Source organism: Geospiza fortis, unplaced genomic scaffold (genome assembly GCF_000277835.1).
Source record: "Geospiza fortis unplaced genomic scaffold, GeoFor_1.0 scaffold79, whole genome shotgun sequence".
Lineage (NCBI taxonomy): Eukaryota > Metazoa > Chordata > Aves > Passeriformes > Thraupidae > Geospiza > Geospiza fortis.
Genome location: NW_005054408.1, coordinates 2,518,425 through 2,545,853, shown reverse-complemented (window position 1 = coordinate 2,545,853; position 27,429 = coordinate 2,518,425). Strand labels below are relative to the sequence as shown.

At 38.2% G+C, this 27,429-nt stretch overlaps 1 protein-coding gene across 1 annotated transcript in view; it reads left to right on the top strand.

Annotated features, from left to right (window-relative positions):
- Positions 1–2,225: 2,225 nt before the first annotated feature.
- The window catches only part of ITFG1 (integrin alpha FG-GAP repeat containing 1), a 67,426-nt gene continuing 42,222 nt past the window's right edge, over positions 2,226–27,429 (top strand). The window contains exons 1-7 of the mRNA XM_005426260.3: positions 2,226–2,297; positions 3,670–3,815; positions 5,471–5,528; positions 6,124–6,198; positions 8,641–8,735; positions 20,853–20,914; positions 22,729–22,813. Coding sequence (XP_005426317.1) covers positions 2,293–2,297; positions 3,670–3,815; positions 5,471–5,528; positions 6,124–6,198; positions 8,641–8,735; positions 20,853–20,914; positions 22,729–22,813 — 526 coding nt within the window. The 5' untranslated portion in view covers positions 2,226–2,292. The remainder of the gene's footprint in view (positions 2,298–3,669; positions 3,816–5,470; positions 5,529–6,123; positions 6,199–8,640; positions 8,736–20,852; positions 20,915–22,728; positions 22,814–27,429) is intronic.

Sequence of the window (27,429 nt, the reverse complement as noted above, 5' to 3'; positions counted from 1 at the left end):
CGGTGCGAGCTGCCCCGCCCGAGAGGGATGGGCTCGTCGGTCCCGGGGATGGGCTCGCCGGTCCCTGCAGTCCCTGCCGTCTGTCTCTTACCGGCCCGAGCACGGCCCGAGTACCCGGGGCTTGTGCTGCCAGGGCCGGCGCGGTGAGCACAACGTTGTTTGCAGGATGAAACTGACACTTGTTTTGCTCCCAGGTATTTCCTGTGTGACATACGGTACTCAGTTTGCACTAGAATGGTTCATATAGGGCGCATTTTTTCTGGTTGTGAAATAATTTAGACACTTCATCTTACAACTTGAATGGTCACAAATTATTGTTCTGCTCCTGCTTTCACAATATTTTTGGAAACAAAAATGAACATTTCATAGATGTGGAGGAAAAACTGCACATTGTCCTACTTTGACCATTAAAAGTTAAAGTGCCATGGTAGCAGTCACCTGCCACAGGTTTCTCTTCAGGCTTCAGATTTGGGGAGACCTCAAACCAGGGCTTATTTTCAGTGGTTAGTGTTATTTGCAGACATTAATCTTAGAATGTTTTACTTTCTTGAAGCACATTAAGAGTAAATTTATTCTCAGATTCACCTTTTTTTATTCCTTCCATCTCAGAAATGTTTTTCTGAGTAGCTTTGGTAAAGCATGAGTGACTTTCCCATCTAGTTGAGTTATTGAGATGCATGGCTCCCTGGAAATGCTCCACTGGCTCATCTACTGAAAAAATGGTCAGATTTAAAATGAATGTCTATGATAAGAGATTTAATTTTAACTTTCTTATCTTGCAGATGAGTGCATATAAAAATGTGAATAGTTATAAGTTTCAGGAATGAGATTTGTGATTTCTTTGTGTCTCTATAGCATCACTTGATAAATAATTTTCTTGTGTGGTACTTACTGTAAAAATCAGATTGAAATAACATAGTTATTCAAACATTATTTTTCATAGCTTAAGTCTTGGTGAACAATAACTACAAAATACTCTCAAAACAAAATCTAAATGGTGGGGTTAATGGCAGCCAGTTGTAAACAGCATGAGGAGATGAGCACTGGAGATGACACGAGACTTTGAGGAACAGGAGTCTGTAAAGCAGCCCTGTCCTAATAATCCTGACCCTTAATAAAGAAATGGGGATGATGCCTTGGACCTTTGGCTGGATATATATTATTTTTCTGATCTTGCATTACTGCAGCTGAATGAGAGTAATGTTCCCTATGCTCAGATACAGAAAAGAAAATCAGGTTGTGCTGATACCTTTGTAAGAAATAGTCAAATTGCTGAATGTAAGGGATAGTCTGGATCCAGAAGTACCCCATTGCAAGGCCAATTCCAAAGTACCAGTGGCCTCTGGGTTTAGTCACTTTTTGAAACTCAGAATCTACAAATAAATGGAATTGTGCATACACTTACCTGTTTGTGAGTCTGTGCATGTAACAGGTCAGTGGGGAAGCTCGTGCTGGTTGCTTTTTCATGTACCAGCTTCTGGTTATCCTTAATGCCTCTGCTGGAAGTCCAGGGCAATGAGTGAGCATTCCCCTGTTCACCTGCTGCTGTGTTTTACTTACAGAGGTGTGCGTGTGTTTTGTGGTTTACTGACTGAAAATTTTTATTTCATCACTGAAGTTAAAATTCTTCCTATCTTCCCTGAATTTCAGTTATTTCTGCAACATAAAATATGGGCTTTTATTTAGATAATCCCGAAATAATGAAATTATACTTATATCATTGCCTCTAGATGGGGAGATGCTGCAGGGAACCAAGTAAATTCTGAGTTTCCTTTAAAGTGCTTTGGACAGCTGACATGGGAAAGCAGTATCAGATCCTGCTATGTGAGACATAGTATTAAAAGAATTCATTTGAGTTAGCTTTTAAGCTGTAATTAGTTTTGTGGAGCTGCTGCCTTTTACTTTTCCACATGTAATATTTCTTAATTCATTACAGAAAGTTTTATTTTAAGCAATGTGATAAAAATAACAGAGAGTTCTAACACTTAAGCACCAAAGAAGATTTGTGATATTAGCATTCCTTTGAGATGTAACTGACTTTGTATTGAAGAAGTGCTCCTTTTGCCTCCTTTTGGATGAGGAGGAAGTAGTGGTATGAGATGTCTTTCAAAGTTTTTGCTGCTGTGGGAAATGGTCATTTGTGGCAGAGTTATTTAAATGTTAGGTTTGTATATAAGCCATTTCCAGTCTTCCTCTGTTGCTCATGATCTGCTTGCCTTGGCAGGAAATGAGCTGGTGATTTTTTTGGCTGACCAGAAGGAGCCCTACTTTAAGCCCCGTGTTAAGCTACCAATGAAGTGAGTATGGCTGTTCAGTGTTTGCCTTGGAAGGGCCTCTCTGCTCTCAGGGGGAACTGCTGCACTTGTCTGTGCTCTTGTTGCCTCTTTGACTCGTTGTTCACTTGCCCTTACAGCTCTGGTTCTTTGACCAACTTCCTGATCCATGTCCTGATACATTTTTGTTTTGTTGGTCACATGACAGAGTCTGTAGAGATGAGTTGTGTCATTCAAGTTGTTTACTAATAAGTGTTACTTCCCAACCCTTATGGAATATTTATGGTTTAGGTTTTGTCCTCAAATTAGTATTTAAAGTACCCATATGTTGAAATGTTTTTGCAGTTGATTTGGATCTTCAGGACTGTATTTCCTAGTGAAGCAAACTGTCATTCCATGGCATACATAGGTCTTTGTGGTGGGCAGGTTTAGTATCAATGCCAAGAGATGTTTTCAGGGAAATTCATCCATTTGCTGTAGTTGCTAATGGAATCCAGCCAATATCATCTGATTTAGAAGAGATATGAAAGATGGTGTTCTGGTGTTTCTGTGTAGAGATGTTCCTTTGTCAAGTTTACATGTGGCCTTTAAAAAAACATCAGTTTTTAATAAATGTAAACCAATCTCTTTATATGTGCATATATATATGTCTAGCTTTAATATCCTGTTATATTATTTTGTCTGTTGCTTATGAATAATGCTTACCAATAGTATTATATTTATTAAAAGTTAAAATGCTGTTATAGCTCAGCTTCATCTTCTGTATTCTATGTATTTTTATTTTTCCTTATTCCCTCCTGTCTTGGAAGGAACTAATTTGTTTAATGCATTAGAAAGGATCTGCTGTTAATCCATAATGTGACCTGTGTTTGTGTGTGTAAAGCAGAGTAGGTAAGCAAATAAAAAAAGATAGAACAAACAAAGGTAGGAAGGAATAGCAAGACCTGGCAGAAGGTAGGAGGAAATGGAATTGTCTTTTAAAAAATCTACCTGTGCCTGGCTCCTGCTGTTTAAACAGCTCCTGTTGCCTTATGTTCTTGCTCTTGGAATGCAACCAAAAGATCCTGCTCTCTGAAGCACATTTTGGTTGACTGGTCCTAAACAAATGCGAGGATTTAATGAACTGTAGATAGCATTAACAGGATATGACTGAAGAATGTCTGATAGCTGAAGTTTAAAGTGTAATTTTCCTTAGACAAGGACAGCCTATCAGGTGCCTGATTTTAAGATACTTTTGCAATAGATAAGGACTTAATCCTAAATCAGGTTGTTGAAGGGTAAGATTGTATTGGACCAACTAATAATAATAGGGCAAGCTTTTGACTCCACAAGTGCTTTTTATATGCACACCTTTTTACCATTATTTGTATGTGAGGGCTTTTGTTTTTAATTCCAGATCCCTTGGTGTCACCATAACCAGTGTAGTTCCTGGAGATTATGATGGAGATTCCCAAATGGATGTCCTCCTCACTACCCAGGCCCCAAGTCATGGCAAAGATGAACTTTCAGTGTTTATTTTCTGGGGACATAACCAAACGTTAGGTGAGTTTCTGAGACTGGTTCTTAGTAAGATTGTTAGATTTCTGAATTCAAAGTATTGTCAAGAAGTTACAACTCATTTTTACAGTGTAATGATTGTTTTTAGCACTAAAATAGGGATTAGCAGCTATTCAGCTTCACACCCATATATTATCCTGCTGTTAGACTGTGTTCAATAATTAATGAAAGAGAACAATACTTGTAGTGTATTATGCAACAGATATAACCAAACATTATTCTAATTTGGCAGTACCTATTAACTGAAGTGCTGCTTCTCATGGCTTCCCCATCATGCATGTCAGCTTCACAAAGACTGTCTCAAAAGATTTATCTTCACTTTGAAATGCACAGGGAACCTGCTGTGAACTTAAGTGCACCAGCTTTCAAAATCCCATCCCTAAACCTACCACCAGTACTATAATATTTGTGTTAAATGAAATTCTTTAAAGACAGTGACACACTAAAGTGAGTATTGGAAGAAAGGTTTCTGGAATCTCCATTGCTGAAAGTTTTCAAGACCTTTAGAATTGATTTTTCAGGAGTCTCTTGGCAGTGTTCAAGGTGTAGCTGATTCTGTCTTGGGGTAGAGATATGGATTGTATGAACTCCTGAGGTCTCCTCTGTTTCTGTTGACTTTGCTAGGAAAGAGTTTGGGGAAGAATTTAGGGTTTGAACAAGGACAGGCAAAAGAAAATACTCTCTAAGCCACAGAAACTACTGAAGAATATTCACTATTGTAAACAACTGTGTCATGGCATAGTTACAGGTGAGGCAAGTTTGCCTCAGACACCATTGCTTCTGGCTTTAATCAGAGCTGAAACAAGCAACCTGGAAAAGTGCAGTGGATCAATATTAAGTGAATAGCAGGTATCTCTAGTATTGGGAAGAATACGAGGACTTGGATTAAGTAATCCTGTTTTGTTTCAGAAAAAAAAAACCCAGTGTTGGGGGAAACACAATGAGCTATGGGGCCTGGAGGAGGAGTCAGAGGTTAAAAATTCAGGCAGTGGTTGGTATGTGCTGAGGCCACTGGTAAGGTATGAAGTGTCTTCTTGGGTAATAGAAGTGTGACACACAAGTCAGTAGGAGGGGACTGCTGTATGAAATGTGGAAATTGTAAAGACAAACACTGTGGAGAGAGAAGGGAAATGGGAATAATCTGGCAAGGAGTTTGGATTGCAAGTAAAAGTGAAGTCTAAGGTGATAACCTGATTGGAGCTTAGTCCTCACTTCCCATTTAGAAAGTCTACCTTGATTGCTTATTTCAAATACTCAGTGTGTATAATTAAAAATGTTATTTAAACAGAAGTCTAGCATACAATGAATGTTAAACTTTTAGCCTGTCTTCATCCCAACTGTTTCAGTTTTCCTGTACCTGAGTGATTGCAGTCATACACAGAAATAGGTTTCACTAAGATCTACTTGGAATAATTTGTTGAGGAGTCTAGTGGAGAGGGAAAAAGCCTTCAGTATTTTAACTGTAACTCACCTTTCCTGCAAAATTTCAGGAAGCCATTTAGTTCTTTATATTAAGAGGTGCCCTTTTTTTAATCATAAAACAGATGGTTTTAAATTAATAGAAGAATTATGTCTTAGTTGAAAATGCAAATGTCAGAATATATTGGTAACTGAATCAAGTTCATATTTTCTGTTTTCAGATCTTAACCATAAAACTGTGTTAAATAAGACTTTCCATGATGAGCCTCTAGTAATGGAGTAAGTATGACCTACTTTTTTAGAAAACCACGTTTATAATGGTGATTAACAGCAACTTAAATATATTTTAATGCTAAAATTTGAAACATATGCTCATGTTCTTTATCTTTTAAGAACAGGGTGGTTTGTGTAATGTCAACTGATCCAACAAAAGATGATGAACCAAAATGGTTATCTTTACAATTCTTGTGTATTATATTATCCTGGCAATTGTAAGCGCATGATCTTTTAATTTCTTTCATTTCAGTACTGTGAGTATTCATTTAAAAAGCCGTTCATTTCTCAGGGAATTTTCTAAAGCAAAAACCTTACTGGCTTACCAAAATGAGCAAATGTCCCTTTCACAGTGTGCTTGCCTGTGTGTGAAATGCTGAACAAAAGTGGAGGGCAGTAGATGTGTAAGGTAAAGCACAGGCAGACTGGGAAGCACTGACAGACCTTTACAGCAGCTCAGACAGGAACCAAAATTCAGAGCCACAGCTGAGAGTTCTTCACGGCCCAGTGGGAAAATGTCCCAGTACAGATGAGTTTAAGAGCAGGTGGTTTGAACTCCTGTGGGGACTGAGGTGGCACTGACAATGTGTTCCATTTTCAGCTTCAATGGAGACTTGATTCCTGATGTGTTTGGTGTCACCAGTGACTCGAGTAAGCCACAGATCCTGCTGGGAGGGTAAGCTGAGGGCTCAGCATGGCTTTGGAACTTGGGCATTGTGTATCCACTTCCCACTAAAGTGTAGGATTTGTGTGTGAATCTTCTTTCTGTCCATGGCAAACATTCAGTGATACTCTTCATCTGCTCTTTGAAGTGCTATTTTATAGGGCTAGTAGGAATTCCATGGGAGCTGAGAAAACAGAGCCACTGATAATAGACATCAGAAAGAGGAAAATTGGTTCTTGGAACAATTAGTTCCAAGAAGTTATAGTCCCATTTGTTTAGTATATTTTTAATATTTAGTATTATAATCTGTGTTATGGAACTTGTGCTGTATAAAAGTTGTTTTCAGGTTGATGATGCAAGAACTACTGAAACAGATCTTATAATTAAAGGGATGGCAAAAGAAAAATCTGCAAATGTTTGTGGTAAAGTTAAAAAAATGCTCTCACCTGTCTGGGAAATTATTTGTAATGGGAAGGTTGGATACCATAGGAAATCAAAAGCACAGGAAGTGCAGGATGTAAGAGTATTGAACTATATATATTAGGGAAATTATAGGGGAAGAGATTTCTGAAGTGGCATAAAGCAGAGGTGACTAAGTAGCAGCACAAGTGTGCATACAAGTGATGTCTGTATCACATCCCTTGTGTTAAGGAGTGCCTCATGCCACTCATGAGCAGATAGAAGTTGACTGAAGCCTTATGTGATGACAATGCAGCAAAGAGGACTAAGTTTCATGATTAAAATTTCTGCTAGCCCTAAATTTCTAGAATGGGACCAGTTATCAAATACTGGAATAAAAATAATGGCATACTTAAATGTTTAACAAGGACTGTGCAAAGGATTATTTTTAACCGTTTTGGATGTGAATGCTGAAATCAAAGCATAACAAAAAATTGTCTCTACTGGCTCAGAAGAACCAGTGTGTAACCAAAATATAGAGTAGCAATGTCTCTAGTATTGGGCAGGATGCCAAAGAACTTAAAGTCTATCATTTGAAAACAGAAAACCTTATACCTGTAGTTCCTGTCTCTTTTCCTTTCCTAGGATAAATAACATTTGAATGTGTCAGTGGAAGCTGTGCCCTTCTTGGCAGTGTGCTTTTGTTCATTAAGCCCAACTTGAATTGTATCACCATCCTTGTACTGGTAGCTTATGAAACAGAATTCAGATTCACAAGGATGTTTCTGAACACTTTGCAATGATTATAAATAAAATTAATTGTGTGAGCTCTTGAATAAATGGAAAAGTGAAAAAGATTTGTTTCATTTTGTTGAAGAAATTCTTTCAGGAGCTTTAAGATACAAATAAACTTACTCATCATAGCTCAAAATAAGATTGAGTGCTATAGGTAATAGCATAAGCCATGTCTTGTTCATGGAAAACAGCCTTGTCATCTGCTTAGAAAAGGACTTTTATATTTTAATCCAAAATGTTTTAAGATTTATTCTAGAACTGTATGACTAACTTCATTGGCAGTCTTCAAGACTGAATACATAGAAAAACTTAGAGAAAATAATTACTTTACGATTAAGTGATGCATTTTAACGTTTCTAAGACTTAGTTATGATCTTGGGGAAGTAATCAGAATATTATTTATTTTCTTACCATAAATTAGTCAAGGAAGATAAGAACTTCAATAAAATGTATGTAATGTCACTGGAATAAATAAAGCAGTTCCCAACTAGTAGTAGTAATATTTCTGCCTGCTGTTGTATAGTGCACATTGAGATTTTCCTGAGTGTTTTAGCTAAGGGTTCTGAAAGTCATATTGTGTCTTTTGAAGGATTTGTTGCACTTCAAATCACTGCTAATAGGGAGGTGTGCTGGAATTTCAGCCATTTTTAGAACAGAAACCAGCAGGGCATGTGTATTTATAAATAAATAAATAATAGTATCACCTGCTTGGGAAATTACATAATTAGCTAGTAGTCCATCATAATGTGAAAGTTTAATTCATATGTTGATTTTTAGGTGAGCTGAAATAAAGTGAATTTTCATGCAGCAGGCATGAGCTGCTCTAACAGCATGTGCTTACTTCTGCTCATGTTTATTAATCAGAAAGCAAATTCCAGAAGTACTTGCAGAAGTAAAACTGCTTGAGGAAACTGAGGACAGGGATCAGTGTCTCAGGATTTGCAGTACAGGAGCCTTGGCACTAACTATAACTTTGTGGGTAGTGACACTGTTCTGTGCAAAACAAAAAAAAAAAGTTGCTGTAGAAAATTAATAAAATGGAACTGAAGCCCCTGTGCTATGAATCATCCTTCACAGAACCTTTCAAGCAAGTACTGGAGTTACTGAGTATATTGTAAGCTAAACAGGAATTTTGTCTTAGTATTGGGAGAACTTGCTTTCTGTCCCATTTTATTTAAAGTTTCACTGTTTTTTAAGCTATATTATCATGATTAACAGTCCCTACACATTGATGAAATGTATTTTTATTCTTGTCTGTAGGAACTTGTCATGGCATCCTGCACTGGAAACTCAAAGTAAAATGTATATACCACACTCCCATGCCTTTATAGATTTAAATAATGACTTCACTGCTGGTAAGTCATAGAAGTGTTAGATACCATCCTAAAAATAATTATCACTAAGTGTCAATGTCATGTGTTGCAGCTTCCTTCAGTAATTATATGATTTTGCTACTTCTGAGTTGGATTTTTCACTTACTTAATTTTAAAAATCTGTGATTTGAAAATTTTGTGTTTTAAAAAACAACTTTTAAAATAAATATCCTAATAGCATTTGCTACTTCTTGATGACAATCATAACTACTGCTTGTTCTGAATAATGCTGTGTTCACCTTTGAAGTGTTGTTTGCTGCTCTTCACAATGCTGTACTGGAGTATTCATGGCAACTGTGTCAGAGCTGAAGTTCTTCATTTGAGTGTGGAAATAGTTAGTTTGATTCAGCAGAGTGTTTTTAAGACTGGACTTAAAATTTGTTTTCAGGATTTCGTTATGACTTCAATCTATTATGTTGTAGTTAATTCTATCACTGATAGAACTGTGTTCTCCCTTTATTTTGTTGGGGTATTTTGTCAATGTGATTCAGTTACCATGGTGAATCCGTTTATCACTTCCATACCTAGCTCATATTTCTAAGCACATTTAAATATTGTGATAAACCTAATTTCTTCACACACTAAATTAATTCTGAAGTGCTTTATCTTCTGCTAGATGTGCAATGTACATCAATTCATATATGGTAATTTTGGAAAGAGAGCTTATCTTTTTCCTGTTTAGTTGCATGGGAATGAGAGAGGAATGATTCCATAAATTTAATTAAGATGCTTATAAATGTTGGGAATTAAGTTAATTGCTTTAGTATGCAGTCAAACCTTAATATCCAGTTCTGGCACATTGCTATGTGAAGCTGTCAAGTGGAAATTCCAACTAGAAAATTAAATATATGGTTGCTTACCATAATCAGTGTCATGTAATAACCAGTTCTAACACATTGAGCTCTAGAAGCCTTCTGGAATATTTTTTTAGTGGCATAAGCAGCATAGATGAGCATTCCAGGTAGCATTTTGAATACATTGAAATCTAAACTCAGAGGTGAGTAAAGGTAAGAAGTCCAAGATCCTTACATTGATCGGTCACAGACCGATCAATTTTTCAAGGTTTTTGACAGCTGCCAGACTAAAGAATGTTCCAAGAGTTCTGGTTAGTGCTGCTGCTGTGCAAGCTTCTCTATCAAATAGAAATGAGAGTCAGGATCTTTGTGTGGGTAGTGCTGGGAGCTTTTATAGAGTCACATCTATTTTTATATCTCAAGATGGGAGTAGAAGCTCCTGTGAAGCTCTTCCCATAAAGATCCTGACTTTTACTTTCTTGTAGCAGCAAGGCTGTGACACCTCAGGCTGAGGTACTACGTTAGGGTGTTAATGTTTAGTGCTGTGGGAAGTGTTATGTTACAGGAACCTGGGGAAAATTGTAAGGAAAATAATTCATCCTGACAAGAAAACTGGAGAAACTATTACAGCATTATTATTTTTTTAAGTAATGTTTTACTTCTAAGGTGGGAATAATATTTTTTTTTTACTGTCCCTATGAAGATGGGACTAACCAAGAATAAGATATGTTGCTGAAAAATAGTATCAGTATATCTGATATTTCACGACTGATGTGTTTTTCCTGCCAAAATGAAAAGTTGCCAGTTGTCTAGTCCTGCCTGCACATTTGTGGCAGTTCCCTGACATCAGCTCTAGTAACTGCTTGAAACTGGGGCTGCTGAGGAGCACAGTTCATTGTCACTGGAGTTTCTAATCCAACTCACCATGCAGGATTGTCAGAGCAGATGTAAGCACAGGGGAAAGGTTGACTCCTCTTTTAGCAGCAGCAGTTGTAGGCTGCCTTTAACCAAGCATGAAATTGTACCTTGAGTCTCACTGTGCCTCTTCCAAAAAATACCTGTGCAGTGTTCTCACCACGTCTGCTCTAATTTGTGTGTCTGTACAGAGCTGGGAAGTGACTCATAGGTAGTCATCAAAGGAGTCAGGTGATAGAAATTCGGGGGAAAAAGGGCAAAACAACAGAAGCTGAAGTGTGTGCAGGACTGGTGGGAAATGCCCTGGGGCAGGCAGGGCACAGGCAGTGCTGGTACCAGTGTTTGTCCATGGGGCTGGTGAGGAGGGGAGCGTTCTGTGACTCAGTGCTCACCCACACAGCCACTCTGCAGTGGGAACAAAGCCTCATCAGGAGCAGGGCCTGCTGCACATTAGAATCATATTAATTAAAAAGGAGGCATTAACAAGATGCAGGGGAATAATCTGCCTGCTGAAATCATGTGGCCCAAAACACTTAATAATCATGGGATTTGATGCTGCTGGGGGATTTTTGGACTGAAATATTCAGGCTGTTTACTCACAGGCAATGCTACTGTTCATGATTATAAGGATATAATTGCACCTAAAATGGATGGAGTGATTTTTGTTTACAAATAGATCACCAGGACATGCCATTTTATTTATTCTCCATGGGGTTTTTTGCAGGTATTTTTAAAGGTTTTTCTAATATTCTGCAATATTTTGGCACTCTTTGTATTCTGTAACAGATGCGGCCAATTTGATGATTTTTAGCTGGGCTATTTTTGGCAACTCTATCATTATAAACAGCTTAGGAGATTTAAAGTGTGCTTGACATAAAACAAAAAATCCTCTCTGAGGGCTGAGAAGCTTTTTGCTAGTTTATTGCCTAACCCGTTTTCAACCTGCTGATATTAAACACTCAGAGCAGAGCTTTTAATTGCCACACTTCTCATGCTCTGGGTGAAATGAAGTTGAATTGTTATGATTTCATTATACGAGAACTTGCTCATAAAGATGTGTTTAATCCCTGACAAAGCTTCATGAAAGGCTAACAGTGTAAGGATTTTATAATCCAAAAATCCTCTAACCACAACAAAGATAATACTAATCTTTCGTGGTCAGAGATGAACTGGGCTGTTTCAGAGAGTAATGCTGCTGCTGTTTTTAAAGAAAGCATCCTCATGCAGAGGTCTCAGCCCCCTATAATTATTAATTCAGTAAGGAATTCTGAGTTAGACGAGGAATTTCATTAAAACCATGCAAAAATTTGCAGTATAAAACCTTTACTAAAGGGTCTGTATGTGCTTAATGGATAAACTAAATAGCAAATTTTAAAGTGTTTTTTGCATGCATATCAAGCATGTATTGCTCCAGTGAGGAGTATCTGCTTCACAGAGAGGCTGAGCTGGGAGGGGATGTCTGGAAATGGGGTGGTCAGGCATCCTCCCATCACTGCCACTGCTGGGACATGGCCCTGAGGCTGCAAGGTGAGGAGCAAATGTGCTGGCCCCTGTTAGAACAGGGCTGCTGGGTGTCTGGAAACTCATACTCACACTTACCATTAGTTCTTTTTCACAGCTGGCTTACGAGAATAATCTCCAGCTAATAATAATAGGCTTGTGTGAACAGATTAACATTGGGTGTATTTTACAAAGCAAACAGTCCAGGTGAGCATTTCCAAAGAAGGATCCTCAAGTAAGGGGCCTGTCTTAAAAATACCACAGTTGAAGTTGTTAGGATAGTGATTATTTTGCTGTGTCATTTTTTTTTCTAATTAGACAACTTCATTACTTTTATTGTAAACATCCTACAATGTCAGATATTCACTTAGTGCTGTCTTTCTAAACTTGAGGGGAAAAAGGTAGGATTATTAAACCATAGATTTGTTTGCATTCAGAAATACAAGTCTTCTACCAAGAAGTCAGGCCCTACAAACACTTTTAAAGTGCTCAAATGCATGAGACAAGCTGCCTTGGACTGTGAGTCCCACTGTAACTTCATACTGTACATCTGTCACTGTATCCTTGAATGCTGTGAAAAATAGCTGATGTATTAAATACTCTGTGTGTCACTTGGATATGTGATTCCACAGTTTGGAAGTCCTGATCTCATGTTGAAGACTAGCACATGGTTTGTATAGTTGGAGATATTTCTGGAACTGTTTATATAAAATGAAGGAAAAATCATAAATTTGGCGTTGGGAAAACTAAAGTGGAAAAATCATTAGTCAGAAACAGCTTGCTGTAAGCTAATTGCTAGTCTCTTTACTGATTTCTGGTGTTAATTTTCTTATGTTGTTTTGCTTTGGGAATTTAGAAACCTAATGTACCAGAACGTTCACAATGTGTTTTCCTTTTGATTCCCACTTAGTTTTCTTCTTGCAAACCAATCATTCAAATCATGGGTGATATTTCTGTTGTAGTCATTTAAACCTAGATTCTGAAAATAGTCTAATGCTCAATGTCAGATTCTCTGGTCGTATTTTAGTGAGTTTGCTCTTCATGGAAGCTGGTAGTCTCTCTGCAGCTCATATCACCAGCAGAGCTGATTTTCTGTAGTAGATCTGTATTTATTCACTGTTCCAATCACTGGCAAACAAAGTATCTGGTGGCATTTTAAAACCTGGGTGGGGCATGGGGGTCTGTGCATATATTTGAAGTCAATTTGTTCTCTCTGGTTCTGCCCCCTCCCTTACATTTCTGCCCAAGGAAATACTCAGTAAGGCCATGTCACTGTGTCATTCCTTGAACAGGTAAAATTTTTAAAATTTCTTAACTGTTTTAGCTCTGATAGCAGAGCTTACCTCTGAGTTTACAGCAAATAATGGAGGCAAAAACTGTATCATGTAAGATAGACAGGATATATTTCAGAGGACTTCAGTCTGTAAAGTTTTGTTTTTCATTACTTCTACTCCTTACATGTTTGTTATGTCTAATTAAAAATGCTTTGGTTTATATGATCCCCTGTCACCCTCATTCCTCCACTTGCTCCTTCCCAGTGCTCAATACCACAGGAAGTTCCAGCTCATAAAATCAAACCAAGCTGGGTTTAGCTGCATCTCCTCCTGCTGCTGGGGCTGGGCTGCTTTTGCCAATGGCTTCTCTTACTCACAGCTTTCCTTAGAGAGAGAACCAGAGAATGGGTAGAGATCATTAGAGAAAAGAAAGAGCTTTAGTTTTAACTTCTTTTTTCCTAATTTTCTAAAGGACCCCATAATCTCTGCTATCTGCTTAGCAGTTTTAATTTTAAAATTGCCATTATGAAGTGTCTCAAAAGCCATTCCTTTTGCAATTTTTAATTATATACCAATATAGTTATATACACTGGGGAGTTATATTATATTTTTATGGGAATCAATAACTTAATACAGGTGAGAAGTAAATTGGTTCTGCCCCAAATAGCATTTTGTTGAGAAAACATGAACGTGAAAATGGGTTCTGAAAGCACTCTTGAGGGGCATTATTTTCTGTTCCTTGAAACAATGTTGTTGCCCATATTCTGAAAATAAAGAGCACTTTCTGTCTGAAAGCTCATGTTTAACAAGTACCACATGTAGAGGGTTTCTCTACCTGAATAAAAAACTTAGGAACAGAAGCATGAAATTTGTAGGATTTTGTTTTCGATTTTGATGTAGTAAAGAAATAAAACTGATTATATCTAACATTTTTGTATAAAATTAGGTGCATAGTAGAAGTATTGTACAATTAATATTGTATAGTTACAACAAAAAAAATCGTAAGTAATGTTTGGTTTTAAATACTTTTTTCCTACCAGTGTTCAATCTGTAATGTAAATAAAGTTATCTTTTATTTTGCCTTGGGTTGAGGGTATTTAATGATTTTAATAAAGTTGTCACATTACCATTCTGTCAACACACTGCAAAGCAGAGATTTTTAATTCAGCTCATTATTTACATATAGATAAAGCAGGCACTTTCATCTCCAAAAGTAACTCCTGCTTAGAGAATATGCACAGACACTCCTGTTCTTCCACACTGATGAAATCATTTTTAGGCATGTTTGGAGTGTAGACATAAATGTTCTAGTTGGGTTCTGCCTTGTCCATGGCAGTAGTGTTTATAATAAGGGCAATTTCCTCCCCTGCTTTATCAACTTAAACTTCTGAAGTCAATGTGAAATCAAACAGTAACTTCATGTTGCTTGTACCCTGGTTGTACCCTTCTCAAGACAGTCAGGTGCTGGGGGGGGTTTATTCTGAAATAAAGCCCTCTGACATTAAACAGAAAGGTCAAAACAGTCATTAGTGAAATGAATGCTCCATCTAAAAATAGCACTATTTTTATAACACTCAAAAGTGACAGAAAATAACAAGGGTAATCAGAAGTGAACTTGGAGCAGGTTCTGTATAGTTAGGTTTTATTGCAGTTTCTAGTTCTAGTAAGTAAAATCAGGGGAAGTAGGGTGAGACTGCAATACTGTCTATTTACTGATGATTAAAAGGTTCATTGAAGCTAACTAGTTTGAAACAGGTTTTAGAATTCTCAGCTGGGGTGCTGTTGCTGTTTTCCTTACTGGCTCTTGCTGCCTGTCTCAGGCAGCCATCAGTAGAGGCCAGGGATTGTGGAACCCTTCCCTCCATGGTGCCCCTGGACTGTGGTCAATGTTTGGGTGCTCAGCTGAGAGCGGGGGCACAGGCAGGAATGGCTGCACAGGAGAGGGGAGGGGGAGGGAGGTGGAGAAGAAATCCAGGCTGAAGGCAGAGAATTTAGTTGGAGATGGTGAGGAGCAAACCCTGGATGAATTTCTATAAAAAGAGGATGTTCATTTCAGATGGACTTGAAGGAGGACTGACCTAATGGTGTGTGGAGTAAGGGAAGCACAGGTGCATAAGGCTGGGTTGGGAGGAGTCTAGGAGTGGCTGTGTGACAAAAACATGGGATATGGATCAGGGCTGGACCTGCTGTTGGGTGTAGAAGTGGGTGGTTGGAAACTGCCTATATGTTTATTTCTGCAGGAAAAGTAGAAACGGTTTCATGCTTAAGGTGTTTGAGTGCTGTCCTGCATTTTAATCTGTCTTGTTTATGGATTTCCCTTGTCATGATCCAAAGGCTGTTGCAATTATCACGGAATGGTTTGGGTTGAAAAGGACTTTAAAGATCATCCAATTCCAACCTGCTATGGGCAGGACACCTTCCACTATCCCAGGTTACTCCAAGCCCTGTCCAACCTGGCCTTGGACACTGCCAGGGGTGGGGCAGCCACAGCTGCTCTGGGCAGCCTGTGCAGGGCCTCACCACCCTCACAGGGAAGAGTTTCTTCCTTACTTCTAACCTAAACCTGCTCTCTTCCAGCCTAAGGCCATTCCCCCTTGCCCTGTCTCTGCATGTCCTTGTCCAAAGCCCCTCCCCAGCTCTCTTTATGGCCTGGAAGGGGCTCTAGGGTTGCTCCTGCAGACTGAACAGCCCCAGCTCCCAGCCCATCTGTACAGGAGAGGTGCTGCTGCCCTTGGATCAGTTTGGTCCAGGCACTGGGTTCTCGGCAGCTGCTTCTCTCCAGTGCAGCTCTCTGGTTCCCAAGCCCTATGGCACAAATGCTGTGCTCTTGCTGCCCAAGATGGGCCACCACAGACTGTAGTGGTTGGGTAAAGCTCCTTTAGATGCATTGCACAAACATTGCCAAAAATGTAGCTACCTCAAGATGGGCTGTGCTGTGTTCAAATTACAATTTTAGTGTTTGTGGCTGTGTCTGGGGTGACTTGGACATTGATACAGGGTAGTTCTAAGTGTACTAAATAAACTCAATGCAGTCTAACCAGTCAAGTTTTGTGTTGCTTTTGGGGGAGATTTTTCAGTCTTCAGTGGGCCATATGTTGATACAGTGTCAAAATTCCCTGATCCTATCAAACAAAGATGGATGGAAGTGCTGTGCTTCCTCTGTAACAAGCTTTAGGTTCTTGGAGCTAGGAGCACTGTACTCAAATAGCTTCCCTTTTACAGGCAGAAACATACATTCTAATAATCTCTTTCCTTTTTTTGTAAGAATGAATGCTGAATTCAGTATTTTTCTATATATATATTAACTGGTGATCAGATGTAGCAGAGCTGGGATAGCAGCATCTTATTACTAAGCCAATTACTAAGTTAAATTAAATTATAGCCAAATTTGCTCACCAACTCGTTTTTTAGGGTAAGTTGTGAGTAAAATGCTAATACACAGTGGTTTGGTGTTGCAGCATTATGTGATACCTTCTGTATTAAGTGTCTGGTGTATATTTTAGTTGATTTTCAGTATTGTAGATCTAAATTGCTGGGTAACCTCCATGCTTCCTTATTGTATTCTCAGGCTGTTGAATTTTGTTGATGAATATTCCAATTACTTATGTTGTATTTATGTTAATCACTGGCTGTTAAATCCAAAATAGGAAAGTGTATTTAAATGTGAACACACTTTGCATTTGTTTAAGAGAAAGGTTTCCTCTCAGGCAGTATTGGTTTTTACTTCTATCCATTCACTTAGGCCATAGGTGCTACATCTCAGGAAATCTGCCTGAATCTGACAACAAGATCTTCCCCCATCCCAACTATTGAGTGTTTTCCTTATCTTTGCTGCATCATGTCACAAATTAGAGATGCAAGAAATGCCCTGCAGGCTTAGTCTAGTGCTCCATCCTGCTAGCTCAATAATCTTTCCCTGGCAGCAGCAGCAGAAAAGTAGATTTTTTTTCCTCTTCCTGTTTCATATTTCCATTTTCATATCTACAGAATCTACAACTACCCTAGGGCTGTTAAAGGTACCCCCTTGCCTTTTATTTTTACTATCTCTTCATGTACCTGTTGTCTGGTAAAACCATCCCCTTTGTATTCTGTAAAGAATTGCTTGTTGAGCTCCAGATTAGTTGGTTTAATAACCTCAGGTTGGAAATATCTCTCACTATGCTGCCATTAGGGTCATAGGAATTTGAGCAGCCCTTAATACTTTATGCTTTTTAAACTTAGAGATCTTTATGGAATAGATTCTGTTTCTTACAGCTGAAATTGCAACCTGAACTGCCTTCCAAAGGCAGTGTGCAGCATATCTACAGACAAGTGACTTTTTCTGAGCATATTTAATATGATGGGCATTCCTTGTAGGAACAAGGGGCTGAGTTTTCTTGATACAGCCAGAAGCAAAACAGAAGTGTTGCAGTTTTCAATGTAATTAGTGTATTGTAATACAGAAAGTGTAGAAAAGAACTATATATGTCTTCATTGTTGTGTAACCCCAGTACTGATCATACAGATATTAATGCATTTGTTGGCTCCATCTGTTCTCCTGCAGCTCTTACATATTTAGGAATTTAGTAATCATAGACATGGAAAGCAGTGACAGTGAGGTGGGAGGTATGTTGTGGACACCATTCCTTTGGAAAGGAAACATTTGCAAGGATTCTTTGCTATGGCTGTTAGGTATTTATAAAGTGCACAGATTCTTACTTATTGCCTCTCTGAGATGCTCTTGGGGTCAAAAACTTATCTAGTCAAACCAGAAAGAATCATAAAGTAAGATAGGTTGAAAGTAACATTTGGAAATTAACTGTTCTAGAACATTGTTCCAGATAGGACTTGTGTTTTCTTACACATTTCTTTCACAAACTTGGGAGAAAACACTTGTAATTCTGAACTATAGAAATTTGTGAGTAGTTATTTCAGGTGTCTAAATTGCATCACCTTTTTATACTGCTGTTGCAAAGAAATGCTTTTATTTTGCTTGGTTTGAAATCTGACATTCTTGATCCAAATGGATAATTACTTGTAAATATTAACAATTTGACTTGGATTCAGTGCAAGAGAGTTTAATCCCAGAATCATGCATGAGCATTCAAACTTGTAGCTTCTAAGAAGGCTTAAGGATAAGAAAGAGGACAATTGGCAATAAGGTACCAGTGGAACTGGCTCAGAGGGCTCTAGAACTAGAGGTGGTGTTGTACCTGTATTAAGTTGTCCTGTGGGAAATCACAGCTTGTTCCTTTAATGCAGGAGCAGCGTGGCACCAGCTCCTCTGCACTATTTTTAGAAGATTATCTGCTCTCTTAGCCTGCCTTTGCATTTTGCCAGTGCAGTGTGACATTACAGCAGCCTTGGAACTGCTCTGCTGTGTTGGTTCCATTTGTTCTGTACAATGTTATGTGCCTGGAGTTAGGAAAAAGGAGATGGAGGAGTACAGGGAGAGGGGCAAAGATCAAAAGTCATTTACTGACTTTAAAGAGAAGCTGGTTTGGGGGAGGGAGTTCAGTGCAAAACAGGAATGTTGCTGAATGGAATTGTCTTTAAGCTGCTGGGGAGAAAGGCAGAGCAGGGTCCTGGGCAGGAACAACCCCAGCAGCAGCACGGGCTGGGGGTGACCTGGAGCAGCTCTGAGAGGGGCCTGGGGGTCCTGGTGGACAGCAGGAGCCAGCACCATGTCCTTGTGACTGTGAGGCCAATGGGATCCTGGGGGCCTTTGAGAAGAGCACTGAGGAGGTCAGGGAGGTGACCCTGCCCCTCTGCTCAGCCCTGGTGAGGATCACTGCAGTGCTGTGCCCAGCTCTGGGCTCCCCAGTACCAGAGAGACGCGGAGCTCCTGGAGCAGCTGAGGGTGACACAGATGGTGAAGGGACAGGAGCATCTCTGCTGAGGACAGGCTGAGGGAGCTGTTCTGGCATGGTGCCATTGGGTGAGTTCTGTCTGGTGTTGGCAGCTGGGCCACTTTGTCTAGTCTGGGACAGAGCCCCAAAATGTGGGTAAAGAGCATTAGCAGAGGGAATGCTGAGTTACCCCTGGCCAGGATCTGCCCTTGCACTGAGGACTGAGCAGAGAGAGGATTCACTCAGCACTGGAGGTCAGCTCTGCAGTGAGGGATGGAGTCAGAGGTGCTGGGGAGAGGTTACAGAGCAGACAGAATGGCTGAGGGTCACCCAGCCTGCCCCAGCTGGGGAGCAAATGCTCATCCTTGGCTGGGTATTTCAATAGAACACTTCAGAGCCTTGTAGCATAACCTGGGAGCAGCAGAGCCCAGAGCTCAGAGTAAATTTCACTACCAAGTACAGCAAGGACACTACTTGAAATGATTATTTAAACCTCAAAAACATTTTTTAAGAGATAGGTGCATTTTGGCCTGTAGGAAAATTAGTTAAGGCTTCTGTTATTTCATGTTTCTCTTTCTGCCCCTGTGAACATACTGGATTTTTAAATATTTTTCTGGCTTATATCAATAGTAAGCAACAGTATTCCACAAGCTTCCTTCTAGATGCAAAGTTAATATTTGAAAGTATATATAAGTTTTCTAACTTACATTTATAGTGTCTTCAGTTTATTTTCATTACTTCTGTCTCACCTTCAGGAAGTCCTTAAGTATCACTGTAATTCATTCCAATGAAGCACACACTATCATGCTTTTCATGTGTATGCTGTAAAGGAAATAGCCATTTTAGATATTCAGAGGAATAAAATTAAATGGTAAAGCTTTTAAGCTGTAGGGGGAGGGAAATCAATCAGGAGAATCTTTGTTGTTTTTTATGTGTATGTGGGGTTTTTGTTTGGATTTTGCTTGTTAGATGTGGGGAGGTTTCTAGTTTTGTGGTTGTTGTTTGTTGCTGGGTTTTTTTCCCCTGGAATACAATATCTCTTATTGTGCCATTTGAAATTCCCTGTACAGCCATCTACCTGCTTATTCAGTAAAACACCTCAGGGTAAAGCATTAATATTCTCTTTTCTTTTTTTTTTTCTTTTTTTTCCTTTTTCCTGCAAAATAACCATTGTGTTCTAGCTCAAAGAATGGCAGTTGAAATTGCAGGGAGGGAGGAGACAAAGAAAAAGAAAATCTTAAGGAGCAGTTTTCTTAAATCTCAATTTCTTAACACTGGACTTAGTTTTTAAAAATTTTTTTATTCCTCAACAACCACTTTTTTTTTAAATAAAAGCTTTTTCTTCCCATTTTCCTCATTTGGGGACTTCTCTAAAAGGCATCAAATAAGCTTCTCTTTAGGCCTTGCCAGATAAATCCTTTGAAGCTCTATTTTGCACTGGTTTGATGTTTTAAAGAATTTTAGTGTATAGGAAGCCAGAAATATTTCTCCATCTACTTTTCTTCTCCTGTCAACAGTGTATCTGTTGCTTAATTCACCATATCCCAAATAAAAGGCTAGTTGATAATTATTGACATCTATTTATACAGAAGAGTACAAGACATGAAAATAGTTTTGAGGATTGTGGTTTTAGTCTTTCTTACTTAATATATCACTAGAATATAATGTATTTAAAACTTCTAAAATATAGGTCATATTTTTTAAATTATATATATTTACTGAGTGATCATATATTTGTGTGTGTAGACTACTGTTAAATATCTCATTTCTCTTATATTTTCCTCACAGATTTGTTCCTTACCACATCACCAAATTCCAAAACCATTCAGTTTGAGACATGGGTAAATAAGGTAAGAAAGAAAAAGTTATAAACACCAAAGAGTTATCTTCTGACATTTATGGTGATTTATAGATAGAAGACTGATCAGTTTGGTTTTATTCTTGCTGTCTGAAAGATTTTTTTTTTTTATTTTAAGTGAGCTTTGTTAGATACATGACTCTAGGTCTTGGGTGAGGTTTTTTGGGACAGAAGTTCTAAATGTCACTTCTGACTGTTACAATACATATGCAAGTTACATTTGAGGAAATCCCAAGTCCTGTGTTAACTAAATATCATAACTGAAATTCAGGGGTGAGGAGTAATAGATCAAGGGATTAATAATTTATTGAGATTCTGCTTTTGTATTGTCTAACCTGGCCAGGGGCATCCTTTGTACCTTGTTATCCAAAAGGATTAGAACTATAAGTTCACTTTTTAATGATGATAGAAAGTGCTCAGTGTGTTCCTTGTTAGTTAAGGGATGAGTTTTTGCCTGAAAATGAATCCAGCAGATCACAGTGAGTCACTGCAGAGCAGAGTCTTGTGTGAGATAACCTGGCCATCTTCTCCCAAGCAAGAGTACTGAAAGCACTGAGTCATGAATCCTGGATTTACAGCTTTAGGTAGACTTTAAAAATCATTGCCTGTTGAATGTTTGTAAGTACACAAAGTGTTTGTCCTGTTAGTGGCCTTTCTTTGAATTTTCTTACAGATTTTGGGCTTGTATTCTAAATATAATCCTGCATTATACATTTTGTATTGATAGATTTGCTTATCTTTAGAAAGATATGTATGAAACTACAAATACCTTAACTGATCCATTAAAAGCTGGTAAACGGCTCTTTGTAGAAAAAAGTAATTCCCTTCATTGATACACTGTAAAATGCTTTTAAAATATTTGCCTACACAAGATATGCTTTTAGGGCCAACTAAGGGCCTCTTCTATTTCACTGCGTGGAAATGCATCAATATTAATTTTTCTCATCAGAATCACTATAAATTATGTGTCAAGGTAAAGATATGTAGTCAGACATGCAGTACAAACAGCACTGACTGTGTCCAGAGTTGCAGTGAAGTCTGCAAACTACAGATGGTGTGAGTCCTGTTGGATATGGATGACTCTGCTCCCTTCCCAAGCCTTTGGCTCTGGGCCTTGCTGAGCCCTTGTGTGCAGAGCCCTGTGCTGAGCTGGTGGCACTGACTGGGGAAGGAGCCTTGGCTCCTCTGACATGGCTGCAAAAACTCAACACCTTCAAATGGGTTTGTGCCAGCTGTGATCCAGTTCTGTGATAAACAAAGACTCAGCACGTTTTATCTTTCTGATGGTATAATGGGCTATTGTTTTCTCTAGGCCTAGATTTTAATAAAGGATAAATAAAACAAGTCCTAAGCCAGACCCAATAAAAAATCAGTTCATTTCCTAATTAGAAGGCAAATCAGGACCCTATTTTTAATTTTTATCCAGGTGTGTTGTTACATATTACATATGTCTATAAAATCACATGTTAATATGCAAAAATGCACAGTAGTATTCATAATCACTTAATTATCATTTAGATAATGCTGCTGAAATAATCCAATCTCTTCCTCATAGCACAGCAAAATGTATGGAAATTGTATCTGAATATTACTATTGATGGATTTCCACAAGAATCCAGGAAGGATTAGAAATGCAAAATCTCAGTCCCAGTTTTTGAAGAGTGCAGTTTTTTCTGCAGCTGAGATGTCTCTCACTTATCTGCTAAAGCCCTTCACTAGTGATCTGTATTTTCTTTGGTTCAAAAGTCAGTTTTTATCACTTACTCTGCAATTCAGTCTTTCCATCATCCTTGTCCTGTTTCCTAGGATGGGAACTTCTCTAAAGTTGGAAAAAGTAAGGAAATGCCCAGTGGTGCCAAAGTTGTTGGACAGTCTGTGTTTGCAGATTTTGGTGAGTTTGCTTCTTTTACACTGCCCTGAGTGTTGCTTTCTCTTGTTTTGGTTAGCTGCCTTACACCAGAGAACAAATAAAGGTGTTTAGCTCCAAATGGGGCTTGTATGTTTCTCTGCTTTTTCTCTTTAATGTGTTATTTGTTTGTAAATCCTGAAATGTCTGGGAATAATTATTTACAAATTCAGCTTTGGTTATCCCAGTACATTCTGCTTCACCTGTATTTAATTTTTGTTGTTTTGAGGTGTGATGCTACACTAAACTTAATTTTATCAGACACTTATTTTATTTGTCATGATTTTAATTTTGTTTTCTCTAATCTTGTTCAGAAAACATTATCTGATTAAATGTTTCTAAATTCTTCACTTGTACAAACTAATAAAGACTAAATGAAATAAAATTATTTGAATAAAAATTGCTGGAACATGGTAAAATCTTAATGGTTGTAATTGAAAATTCTGGAAGGCTTTTGGACAGAAGAAAAATTTAATTTATATGTAAATCTATTTTTGCAAGGGTTAGTGAAAGCCTGTATTTTTCTATTAGAATGTACCTTTCCAGTCAATTGTGGCTTATCAATGTTTTGTCATGTTACAGAGAATGGGGCATGTTGGTTTTATAGTGCAGACAATAACATTTTTCTGTGCAGTAAAATAGCAATTTTCCAACCAGAGGCAAAGTGTTGCAGGCCTGACTCTGCTGACATAATTGACTGTAAATAACATCTTAAAAAACCAATTTACTATATTTATACAACACACTTGTTACAATGAGACTGACCCTGTCTTCAAATGTAGAAACAATGCTATTGTTTGACAACATTTCCTTCAAAAACTTATTTTAAAGAAATGACAATGATTAAACTTCTTAGAGTGTGACTCACTTGCTCTGTGCTGCCACTAACAAGTGTTTGGAGGCTGACCTGTGAATGCAAGGCACCTCTGCTGGATGGGCAATGGTCCTTAGATCAGATCTACAGGAAAGAACTCAGGTAGAACCTGAACTGTGCCCCAGTCTCTTCTGTGAAATGTTTGCCCCGTTTTCTAAAATCTTTGGCAAAGTTTTAATAAAATATTTTACTATTTATCTTCAAGTTTGAATACTTACCTATGTAATATATGAAGGAAAGAATAGAATAATACAGTTTTTGCAGTTAAAAAAATTAAGTGTGCTGGGTCTTTTGTAATAATTTTCCAAGCTGATGTTCTGAATAATGTGTCTTAATAGGTACTAAATAGAAAATTTTTAACAAGTTTTTAACAATGGCAATGTGAAGCCCTATCTTAATGTAGGATAATTTTATCTCTAATGAGCCCAAATGATAAATCATAATCTTAGAAATTCATAGTAATTAAGGGAATTGTAATAAACCCTGGATATTTTCACAGAGAGAAGGGGAACTGTTCCAATGTTGCAGTTAAAATTTTGACTGTGTGGCTAAATAGAGAATTAAGTGCTATGGCAGGCAGTGGTTTGGTACAGCTGAGCTTGGGAGGAAGGGCAGTGGCTCAGGGACTGCTGGGCTGGAGTTCCAGCACCCTTGTTTAATGCCCTCACTGCTAATTATCCTCAGATTGATTTGTTCTGCACCAGCCCAACAACAAAGGGGCAGCATCTCCCATGATGGGTGTGCTGCTCTGGCACAGCACCTACATTTCCCCCCTGTGCTGTGTCTGCTCACATTTAGGTACTTCAAAATGCTGGCTTTGAGCTTGCAGCTGCTTGTGCTGAGCTGGAGTTAAAGACAATGATTACTAGAAATGGATTGTCAGACTTGAACCTCTCCTGTTTTCAGTTTTCCATTTCAAAACTGACAGAATAATGATTGCAAGTCAAAGGAAGTTAAGGTGTGATGTTTTGCAGTTTGGAATAATGTGGCCACTATACTGAGGCTCACTGATTGCACAACAAATCAAAATACCACAATGAAATGGAAAATGAGATATATTAGAAGATTGTTCTGCCTTCTACCTTTGGCAGGTTCTGCCAAGCTGTGCATGATGCAGAATGTGCTGTGCACTCACACTCTGCTGTGCCACAGGCATCCTGCTCTTGGCACAGGGACACAGCCACTGGCACTAGAAATGTTCAAAATACAGCACAAGCCTCTGACATTCTTACTTCTGGCTTGCCTGCCTCTATTTTTCTTCCCCTCCTTGACATTTTCTGTACCTCACAGCTGATGTGCCAGCTTTGCCATTTGCTCAAGGTCTCAGAGGGTTCTGTATCTCTGTGCTTTCCCTCTGGCACTTGTCATGAATTAACCGTGTGCCTGTGGGGCTCTGCAGCAGTGTCAGACCTGAGCTTGGCTCTGCCACTTGGGCTGCTGCCTTCCCTCTCACACCCTCCTTTGTGCTTGTGCCTTCTTGCACTCCTGCAGTGCAAGCTTCTGATTTACTGATCACACCTGCCTCTTCACAAAACAAGCATTGTTTCAAAAGGTCACTTTGTCTAACATTCTTTCCTGCTTCTGAAAATTTTATTTCAAGTACCTTTTCCAGCCATGAGTATTTACCAGTCATTTGAAAAAAGGGGGGAGCTTTGTACAAGCTCTGACTGAGCTTATACAGAGCTTCTTCTGACTGAGAACTTCCAAAAGCAACTAATTTGGGGTAAGATTTCCTTTCTTAAACTAAGCACATTGAACAACAGCTATCAAGTATAAATTATTTGGCTAAGTGGAGTTGGAAAAACCAGCAATTAGGTGACTCATGAGAAGCTGTCACAGATGTTCCTATAATCTTAGTACCAAGTGTTCCTGAAGTACTGAAAAAATTAAGATTTTTTTTCATTAAAAAAATATGCAAATGTATGTTTGTACGCATCTGAAAGTCCAGTACATTTATACGTATATATGTGTGTGTGTATATTTTAATGGAAAATTATAAAGAAGCATGTGTGTATACCAATACACTTATGGTAATGGAGTAGACCTTACACTTTATGACTAAGTTAGAACCTCTGTGATAAGTAGCACTTCCCCCTGTTACATGATAGCAGTGATTTGTACATCAATCTGACCAAAGGACAGGGAACAATTGACAAATTTGTATTGCCCTTTTAAAAATAAATCAGAAATGCTTTTTGACATCTATTACAAATGGCATTTCAATTGATTAAGGTGAGCAGAGTTGGACGCTCGAGAATTCTGCACTTATTTAGTTGCCACATTGCTCCAAACAAGTAAGAGCTCTTCATTATTACTTTTTCTATTCTTCTCATGTCACTATGGTAATTGCAGTGCAGTGGTTGCTATAGCAAAAATGATTAATCCTGCACTGTTGTTATCTGTGAGCTGGCAGAGGAGTTTTATAAGATCTGCTTGTACTGTCTTTAGAGGAAATCATAGATGTTGTCTAGAATCCTGATAAATACTTTCAAGTATATAGAGAGTTTTATTAAATGTCACTTAAATTACTAGGAAAATGTTGTATTTTTAAAGAAATTGAAGGGTTTCAATGGGGCAATCTGAAAATGACCAGTTTTTTTAGCATTAGATGAATGTGAACCATATTTTGGTCACAATAACCTGCTATTTTCTCATTAATGTAAAGATTAATGACATGGTTTTGAAGTAGTGAGTCAGAAATGATTAGCACAGGATATTGTGCTGATTATATGATCCATTAATTCATTTCTATAGGAAACTGGTGTCGTAATTGGTATTTAACTATGATTGCTTCAGTTGGATAGCAGAGATTTAAGATCATCCTTTGGTATCTGAGACTGTGAAAGTTTGATTAATCACTCATTGATTTTCCTTAGTTAAGGCAAAGAACTTTGTTTTGGCCTGTATTTCAAGGAGAGTGAAAATGGCTTTTTGAAATCAAACTTGATCATGGTGTCCTCATGAGTAAATACAGCACAACTCCTCGTTTCTCTAGGTAGCTTTTAGCCAACCCAGTCCTTTATTTTTTAGTCACCATTTGATTTCTTAGCTGCTGCCCTTTCTCTTCTCTAAGAAGTTTGCATTCACCTCTGCTATGCATGCTTTTTGAGCTATGCTATGCTTTTTGAGCAAATATGAGTTGGGTTTGTTAAAGTTCCATCAAAATCTTTCAGAGACCTGAACTCAATTTTTTCTCATATTTAAAATCCAGTTATCCAACTAATAATCCTAATAGAATCCTCTCTGTTCTCCCCCTACCAAGTAATTGAACTGTTTCATGTATGTTAACTACTTGTATGACATGTGGTAGTAATTATCACTTTCCTTGTAGGAAATGATAGCTCATTATTGCCAATTAATTATGTTTAAAGAGGATAACATAGTGCCTAACCTTTGGGGGTTTTTCAACCTTTCATTGCACTGTGCCAAATGCATTTTGTTGAAAGATTTTTTTTTAAAGTAGAACTTAATTATCATGCAGCTGAATATACTTTAAATGCACTGCTTTTCTGCCTGCAGTTGCATTTTGATTTTTGTACCTTTTAATTTTATCTGTCAGCTTCACTCTAACATTGGAATTTCTTTTTTCCCTCACAATGTTGCATCCTCAGATGCAGTAGCAATGTATCAAAGGGAAATTTTAATGGTTCATTTTGGTAAATAAGCCCTCAAGAAACCCATTCTCCTGTGAGCACTGTGTTGTGAAAATATTTAGTGCTCCTGTAGT